Here is a 9,790-nt window from a genome sequence, read left to right as displayed (position 1 = left end):
CAACACTTTCTCACTTCCTTCTGGTATGATGAAAGACACCAAGTGATGCACAGTGGAATGTGCAAAGGAGGCAGAGTTGTGCTTGCTGCCTCACTTGGAGCTAGGGAAGCACCAGGGAGCAAGCGCCCAGGCCCACAACAGATACTTTTCCTCAGGATAAAGAGTGTTGGCTCCTATCCCTGTTTTTTGCTAGGTCTGGTAATTTACAAAGAGAAGACTTTACCTAGCTTACAGTTCTGTAGGTCTAAGAGCTTAAAGTGAAGCTTCTAAAGTGAAGGCTCCATGCAGCTCCATAGGAGAAAGTTGGAAGGGAAGCAGGAGCAGGCTCTTACAGAAGAGCTGTCATGGACACAAATGAAGCAGCAGAAAGCCTATTTATTTTTATTAACAACCTTCTACAGGGTAAGTTACACATCCCAAGAGAACTACATTAATCCCTTTGTGAGTGTAGAATTTCTACAACATAATTGCCTCTTAAAGATCCCAACAACAGGGTCATATTGGAGACTAAGCCTCAACATGAGTTTTGGTGACAACCAAATTCATACCGTAACAGTTCCCAAATCTCGATGGATCACAAGCTATCCTTTTGTCTGTGTTAACTATTATCACTCTGTACACAGAAATGGCAATGCCCCAATATGGTATCCACATTTCTCCAAGAATTCATTACACCTTGCATAGGAAAAGCAGAATCTTCATGGTGAAACAGTGAAACTCCCCCCTTCTAAGCACCCCTGTGGTAATCAAAGCTACAGAAAAAGTACTGGTCGTTGTCTTTTATTCCAAGAGTAAACTCTGTGAGACAGAATGAAAGGAAGGGTGCAGTGAACATTGCTGAGCACTAGCAAAAATAAATGGCTCAAGAGAAGGCTCAGAGCTTCAGTTATTCATTAGCTTACTCCTTAAAGGTCAGTGGGGGAGATGTACATCAGTGCTGTCAATCAGATAGGCTGTACTGGGAGAGTCTGCACTCCCTGCTAAGGTAGCAGGCAAAGAAGAAATAATTCCGTAATCAACAAATTGGAGAGTATTCCCGGAATTGAAATTAATCTGTTTTTAAAGTAAATAATGAAAGGGAGTCCCTCCTGAATGGAGTGCCTGTATTGTACAGCAGCTGTAGCCAAACTAGATACTTCAAGCCTTAAAATGATGTGAGAGAAGGCAGGGCTGATATCAAGTATGAAGCAGGCAATGAATGCTCCTGGTGCTTCACCGTTACTGTTTCCCAAGGGCAACCTCAATATCCATCCTGTGAAACTGAAGGCTTAGTTTAGTAATAACATCTCACCATTATTTTTCTAACCTATTACATTAATAATAAAATTAAGGAGTATTTCAAGATAAAATATCAAGAATTTTAACAGTGGGTGGGTTGTCTATGGATGGAGATCCTGAAAAACACTGTAGGAACTTTGTTATTCTTATCCAGCCAAGTATCTTCGATGTATAAGACACATGCACTGTGCTGGCATTCAATAAATAGTTGCATGAATAAAACTTAAGGTAAGGAGAACTATTAAACTTTTGCCAGTGCTGAATCATAATCAGGGGGCAGGTTGTCAGGAGCCCCAAGTCCTGCAGGTCCTGTGTTGCAAGCAATTGCCCAATAGAAAACAAGAATGTGGGCTGAACTAACAATATAAAATCAGGGCCTCTGCCTCAGTAGGAGACAGAAAACCTGAATAGTCAGTTCTATCCCTGAAAAGAGAGGCCTCTGAGATTATAAATAAGAAATCAATGGGGGCCTGGGGGAGCAGAGAAGGGTGAAAAGATAGGTGACCAGAACTAATCAGAATCTTCAAAGGGTCCACCGAGAAATGGCTCATAACAAACAGTGAAATTGTAGATAGAGTGAAGCAAAATACAATGAGGTTATTTCCTTTTCCTCTCGATGTCTAGATTCGCTAATGGAAGTGCTGGTTATTACCAGACTCTGTTAAAGAACGCAGTTCTAATCTCTTCCCTATCCGGAGACTGAAAATAAACAGACTGGGCAACGTTAAACACTCTTTAAGGACAGACGTCCAGAGAGCTAAGATGCACGGAGCCCAGAGAGCGAAGTTCACATGGCCAGCCTACTGACAACATTCCGGAAAAGGGCCCTAGGGCTCCGTGCCCGTTAGGCGGTGCTCACCTAGAGCCAAGCCAAACCCAAAGGTTTGCAAACGGACTCTGAGCAGAGCAGATCTGGAGCTGGCTAACCCAAGGGACCCTGAGCCCACACTGAACGAACCAATGGCCGTAGAGATAAGGCGGGCCGTCGGGGCGCCGGGCCAATGGGAGTGCGGCAGAGCTGCTGGGTGCGCCCCTGCCTCCTCGCTCCCGACCGGTTCGTAGCCCAACCCGGGCCGATGTTGGAGCTACCCGGAGCCCGGGCGTGCGCCGGGGCGCTCGCGGGCGCTCTCCTGCTGCTGCTCTTCTTGCTGGTGGTCCGCCAGCTGCTGAGGCAGAGGCGACCGGCGGGCTTCCCCCCGGGTCCTCCGCGGCTGCCATTTATCGGCAACATCTGCTCCCTGGCCTTGTCGGCCGATCTTCCCCACGTCTACATGAGGAAGCAGAGCCGGGTGTATGGCGAGGTAGGCCTCGACGCGGACCTTCCTCTCCTCAGAAGCAGCAGCCAGGGACCACTCAAGCGAAGCCGGCTTCGAGGGCCGCGCCTCCAACAGGAAGCCGCCTCACCAATACCACGCCAGAGGCTCTTGGGCTTGAGTTTCCCGCCCACAGACCAGCATGTGCTTCTGCGCTTGCGCTGTGTGGCCTGTCATCTCTGGAGAGGCCAGCCCATAAGCTGCCAGTGACAGAAACTTCTCTTGGCCCTGTGGGCCCCCGAGCTTGAGGAAAAATCAATATGCAGTGAGTTTCTAGGACAGTTAGTGGTCAGTATTGTAGGCTGCTGATTAAACCGTTTTTTAAAAGATTTAATGCTAAAAATTAAAATTGCCCTTTAATTTTCTGAACTCTCAATTTTCCTCATCAGAGTAATTAGAACGATACCCAAAAGCAGTAAGAAGCTACCCAACTGTATTGTCTATTATATATGATGTTGGTTACTATGTGTGAAAAATATCTTCATTTAGTAGTGTTAGAAGTTGACCATAGGGTTTGGCAAGATAAATATTCTACCACTGAAACACACAGCCAGTATAATAGAAATGTATTATGCCTCCAAATTTAAAATTATCTTTAAACTAGTTGATTTGAAATGGTTTCTCATTGAATAGGAAATTAAAATTTTTTACATAAATATTTGAACTGAAAGGAATTATTTACTATGAATATTCAAATAGAACAAGTAATGTAAGTCTGTTCCTTAAGCTAAAATTAAAATGTAAGTGTTTGGAAAGCTGTCATTAAGGAATAGGTTGATTGAATTCAATTGATTAGAATTTGGTATAAATAATTTTGTTTCTGGTACACTGAGGAAACTATGCATTGTTCACAATGATGACCATTTACTGCACATCAGATAAGCCTGACCTGTGCTTCAAAGTTGCAAGGAGCAAAACTGAAAAGGATATATTTATTTCCTTTGTGAACATTGTATTGCAAGTCTTAGTAACCACCAAACATTAACTCTTTATAAACTACTGCTGCATTTGATCTTTATTCTAGCTATAAAGCAACCCTGAAGATTTTCCATTATCTTAGAGATATTTTCCAATTCTTGACAGTTGTTTCAAAATTAGTATAAATTGTTAAAATACGAACCATTTTTTTGTAGTCTAGAAGGAGACTGTTATTTCCTGTACATCAGAAAGGTTATAGGAAGCAGTTCATAGAAGTTTTTTTCTTTTTTTTTTTTTTTGACTTTTTTCTCTTTTCCTTTTTTAAAATTAGTATCATTCCATTAGTTTACATCTCAAATAATATCCCACTTTCCAGTTACCCCCTCCACCAACTCCTCGTCCCATGTTATCCCATTCCTGGTTATCCCACTGCCACCCCACCCCCACATCTGACCTCCCCACTCCCTTTTGCATGTGTGAGAGTGCTCTCCCACCCACCCACACTTTACTGCCCCAATGCTCCAGCATCCCCCAACTCTGGGACGTCAAACCTCCCTGGGACCAAGGGCCTCCCTTCCTATTGCTGTTGGGCAAGGCCATCTTCTGCTACAAATGTATCTGAAGCCATGGATCCCTCCAGGTACACTCCTTAGTTGGAGGTCTAGACTCTGGGAGAACTGGGTGGTCAGGCCAGCCTATGTTGTTCTTGAATGCGGTTGCAATCCTGCAATCCCCCTCAGCTCCTCCAGTCCTTCTGCCAGCTCCCCCACCAGGTTCCCTGAGTTCAGTCTGATGGTTGGCTCAAAGCATCCACATCTGCATTGGTCAGTTGCTGGCCGGACCTCCCCAAGAACTGCCACACTTAGTTTCTTTCCTCAAGTGCCTCTTGACCACAGCAACAGTATTGGGGTTGGTATCTGCAGACTTGATGTATCCCCAGGTGGGGCCATTCCCCAGTTAGCCCTTTTTTCAGTCTCTGTTCCGTTTTTTTGTCCCTGCTTTGGACAGGAACATTTCAGTGTTAAACTTTGAGATAGGTGGGTGGCCCCATCCCTCAACCAGGGGCTGTGCATATCTACTGGAGGTGGTCTCCACAGGTTCTATCTCCCCCTTCTCTGTGCTTTATGGCTGAAGTCAATCCTGCTGGGTCCTGGGAGCTTCCAGTGACTGTCCCCAGTTCCTCATCCACCTATTTTTATTCAAATCCTGATCCTTTGTACCTCTCTCATGTCTCCTCTAGATTCTGATACTGTCTGTAATTCTGATACCTATTTCCTCCTCCTCCTTTCTCCCTCACTTGTCCCCCTCTCTTTCCATCTCCCACAGTCCTCCTGTTCCCCTCTCAATGCAGGACTGGAGCATCCACCCATTGGTCTTCCTTCCTTCTAAGCTCCATATGGTCTGTAGGTTGTATCACAGGCATTGTGAGATTTTGGGTTAGTATCTATTTATTAGTGAGTACATACCATGTGTGTTCTTTTGTGACTGGGTTACCTCACTCAGGATATTTTCTAGTTCCATCCATTTGCCTGTGAATTGCATGAAGTCATTGTTTTTAATAGCTGAGTAGTACTCCATTGTGTAAATGTACCACATTGTCTCTAGAGTCTGCCTTCTTGAGTTCTTTGTATATTTTGGATATTAGCCCTCTATTGGATGTAGGATTAGTAAAGATCTTTTCCCAAACTGTGGGTTGCCATTTTGTCCTATTGACAGTGTCCCTTACTTTACAGAAGCTTTGCAATTTTATGAAGTCCCACTTGTTGATTGTTGATCTTAGAGCATAAGCCATTGGTGTTCTGTTCGAAAGTTTTTCCCCTGTGCCCAAGTATTCAAGGCTCTTCCCCACTTTCTCTTCTATTTAGATTCTGTGAATCTGGTTTTATGTGGAGGTCTTTGATCCACTTGGACTTGAGCTTTGTGCAAGGAGATAGGTATGGATCAATTTGCATTCTTCTACATGCAGACCACCAGTTGAACCAGCAGCACCATTTATTGAAAATGCTGTCTTTTTTCCACTAGATAGTTTTAGCTTCTTTGTCAAAGATCAAGTAACCATAGATGTTTGTGTTCATTTCTGGGTCTCCAGTTCTATTCCATTGATCTACTTGCCTGTTTCTGTACCAATACCATGTAGTTTTTATCACTATTGCTCTATAGTTTAGCTTGAGGTCAGGATGTTGATTACCCAAGAAATTTTTTGGGTTTTGGTGTTTGTTTTTAATTGTTGAGAATAGTTTTCACTATCCTGGGTTTTTGTTTGTTTGTTTGTTTGTTTTATTATTCCAAATGAATTTGAGAATTGCTCTTTCTAAGTCTGAAGAATTGAGTTGGAATTCTGATGGAGATTACATTGATCAGTAGATTGCTTTTGGTAAGATGGCCACTTTTACTATATTAATCCTGCCAATCCATGAGCACTGGCGATCTTTCCATCTTCTGAGGTCATCTTCAATTTCTTTCTCTAGAGACTTGAAGTTCTTGTCATACAGATCTTTCACTTGGCTTGGGATTGGGTCCAATGCCTGGTCTCTGCTCCCAAACGGCATAGATGGGAAACAGAAGGTGCTGGGGTCTCTGGCTGGGTGAGAAATTTGCTTCCCCAGTAGGGTAGGTCTTAGAACAGGGTTTAAGGTCCCACCTGTGAAGCTGGATGTGTCTGAATATCTGGGGGAGGTGGGGGGAGTCAAGCTACAATTGAAGTGTGTGCTGTGTGGGATTGGATCCAACTCCAGGTCTCTCTGCTCCTGGCCCACACAGGTGGGAACCAGAAGGCACTTGGGTCTCTGTCTGGGCAAAGAATCTGCTTCCTCCCAGGAGTTATTTTTCTTTTATCTCCCTTTTTAATTTGAGACGTGTAGTCAAATAAAAAGTAAATAAATCTGAACTCTAAAATAACTTCTACTTTTGAGCACTCTGAGTTTAATTCTTTATAATTTTCTAAAGGAAAACAGCAGTGCCCACGATTCATATTCATTTTAAGCAATCTTATATAGAAATGTGCAGCAGCATAAATTGCCATTTCCTTGGCGAATCATTCTTGATTGTTTTAGCTTCTGCTATGATTAGATTCTTAATGTAGATTTTGAGCAGCATTCCATAGCAAGCAAAGTTGATATAAGTGGATTTGTCAGACTTTTTCAGGCAATACGCTTAAAGGCAATAAAGATAATTATTTTGCATTACAGCAAACAGAATTGACAGTTTATTCATTTATCTTATGGCAAACTTTTATTGAGAACTTATTCAAGGCACTGAGTGGGGTTCTGTAGAGAATTTAAGAATGAAAAAAGGTCTTTTTAAAGCTATTTATAATTTAGAAGCCAGGCAGATGAAAATGTTTCAGGTTCAAACTAGTATCAAGTTAATGTCATGGAAGGTTATATATAAGCTGTGATGGGCTCAGAGTAAAGGGAATAAAAATGTATATATTAAAAAATACTACATAGAATAAGGCCTCTAAAGACTTGATACAGTTTGGATAGTATGATAATCACGGAAGGCATTCCAGATGAGAAAACATGACCAAAAGGTTAAAAATATAACAGTCACTTATCAGCAGTAACACTATGTACATTTGTTTGTTGTTAGTACTAAGCCAATGGTGTTGTAATAATATTCTTAAATATATTTCTGCCAAAATTTGTTAATTCAGCACAATGCATCAATTGTTATATGCCATGAACTTTCATGTGTGCTGACAATATAATAGTGAACAAAATAGAGATCTCTGTCTAAGGTAGCATACATTTTATTTGTGGAAAGACAGATAAAATAAGTTTAAGTAAATTATATATTAGAGTTGTATGGGGTACAACAGAAGCTAAACTTGAGTTTACAGTGGCTCCTTACTGTATACCAACTAGGAAGCATAGACAACTTGGGCTAGGGCCAGGAGATGACCCTCATAGCCACAATCCAGGAACACACTACCTCCAATTAGCACTCACTTCCTAACAGTTCTATTATCTCAGAAAACAGTGCTGGCATATGAGGACAAAGTGTTCAACCACAAGTCTGTTGGGGGAACATTTCACATTGAAGCAGGACCTGAATACCTTGAAGGAAAAATAGTGTGGTTGTTAACATAGTGAAAAATTCTCCTCAGAGCTAGTTTGGATGGAGAAGTTATGCAGAGACCACGCAGCAACTTCTAGAAGGCACAATGTTTGATGTATTTCTGTTTACATCTCTGCTATGGTTATCTCATAATAGACACTTAAAAACTGTTCAGCAAATCAAAGATTGAATATGCCTAATATTGGACCCTTCCATAGATCAAAAGAGTTTAACAGTAAGTTTTCACAGTTTTATTGATGATACCTTCCTGAAAATTCTTGTGTATAATATACAATTAGATTGAGTAAAATTTCTCCAGATTCTACTCTTAAGAAATGACTATCTCAATTTCTTGAGTAAAGATTATATAATACCTTTCTATAGTGATGAGTTAATTTTTTAATAATCTCTAGTAACAACAATGTGAAAGTTTTCTTTGAAATATATCCTCCCTCTGTTGTGCCTTTATACTAACATAATTTTCATTATTATTATTATTATTATTATTATTATTATTATTATTATTATTGGATATTTTATTTATTTACATTTCAAATGTTATCCCCTTTCCATGTGTCTCCTCTAGAAACCCCTTATCCCATCCTCCCTCACCCTGCTTCTATGAGGGTGTTCACCCACCCACCTGTTCACTCCTGTCCTGCCATTCCCCTATACTGGGGCATCCAGCTTTCACAGGACCAAGGGCCTATCCTCCTGTTGATGCCTGACAAGGCCATCCTCTGCTACATATGTGGCTGGACCCATGGGTACCTCCATGTGTACTCTTTGGTTGGTGGTTTAGAACCCTGGGACCTCTGGGGAACAGGGGGCCTGCTTGGTTGATATTGTTATTCTTCCTATGAGTTGCAAACCCGTTCAGCTCCTTAGGTGCTTTCTCTAACTTCTCCATTGGGGACCCTGTGCTCAGTCCAATGGTTAGCTGTGAGCACTTTTATTTGTCAAGCTCTGGCAGAGCCTCTCAGAAGAAGGTTATATCAGACTCCTGTCAGCAAGCTTGGCATCCACAATAGAGTCTGGGTTTGGTGTCTGTATATAGGATGGATCCCCAGATGGGAAAGTTTCTGAATGGTCTTTCCTTCAGTCTCTGCTCCACACTCTGTCTCCTATTTCCTCCCATGAGTATTTTGTTCCCCCTTCTAAGAAGGACTGGAGCATCCACACTTTGGTGTTCCATCTTCTTGAGCTTCATGTGGTCTGTGAATTGTATCTTGGGTATTTCAAGCTTTAGGGCTAATATCCACTTATCAATAGTGCATACCATGCACTCAGGATGATATTTTCTAGTTTCATCCCTTTGCCTAAGAATTTCATGAATTCATTGTTTTTAATAGCTGAGTAGTACTCCATTCTATAAATGTACCACATTTTCTGTATCCATTCTACTGGTGGGAGACATCTGGGTTGTTTCTAGCTTCTGGCTATTATAAATAAGGCTGCTATGAACATAGTGGAGCATGTGTCCTTGTTATATGTTAGAGCATCTTTTGGGTATATGGCCAGGAGTGGTATAGGTGGGTCCTCAGGTAATACTATGTGCAGTTTTCTGAGGAACCACCAGACTGATTTCTAGAGTGGTTGTACCAGCTTGCATTCCTGCCAACATGAAGGAGTATTCCTTTTTCTCCACATCCTCGCCAGGATCTGCTGTCACCCAAGTTTTTGACCTTAGCCATTTTGACTGCTGTGGGGTGGAATCTCAGGGTTTTGATTTGCATTTTCCTGATGACTAAGGATGTTGAACATTTCTGTAGGTGCTTCTCAGCCATTCGATATTCCTCAGTTGAGGATTCTTTGTTTAGCTCTGTACTCCATTTTTAATAGGGTTATTTGATTCTCTGGAGTCTAACTTCTTGAGTTCTTTGTATATTTTGGATATTAGCCCTCTATTGGATGTAGGATTGATAAAGATCTTTTCTCAATCTGTTGGTTGCCATTTTGTCCTATTGGCAGTGTCCTTTGCCTTATAGAAGCTTTGCAATTTTATGAGGTCCCATTTGTCGATTATTGATCTTAGAGCATAAGCCACTGGTGTTCTGTTCAGGAAAATTTTCCCTGAACCCATGTGTTGGAGGCTTTCCCCCACTGTCTCTGCTATTAGTTTCAGTATATTTGGTTTTATGTGGAAGTCCTTGATCCACTTGGACTTGAGCTTTGTACAAGGAGATAATAATGGATCAATTTGCATTCTTCTACATGCTGAC

The 9,790-nt window shown here is 41.7% G+C and overlaps 1 protein-coding gene across 1 annotated transcript in view; it reads left to right on the top strand.

The window, feature by feature from the left end:
- Nucleotides 1–2,338: 2,338 nt before the first annotated feature.
- The window catches only part of LOC110332047 (vitamin D 25-hydroxylase), an 18,501-nt gene continuing 11,049 nt past the window's right edge, over nt 2,339–9,790 (top strand). Inside the window, exon 1 of the mRNA XM_021212999.1 lies at nt 2,339–2,579. Within this exon, the coding sequence (XP_021068658.1) occupies nt 2,355–2,579 (225 nt within the window). The 5' untranslated portion in view covers nt 2,339–2,354. The remainder of the gene's footprint in view (nt 2,580–9,790) is intronic.

The sequence above is a fragment of the Mus pahari genome, chromosome 1 (assembly GCF_900095145.1).
Source record: "Mus pahari chromosome 1, PAHARI_EIJ_v1.1, whole genome shotgun sequence".
Lineage (NCBI taxonomy): Eukaryota > Metazoa > Chordata > Mammalia > Rodentia > Muridae > Mus > Mus pahari.
The sequence above is the reverse complement of the archived record's forward strand: the minus strand, read 5'-3'. Positions and strand labels throughout refer to the sequence as shown.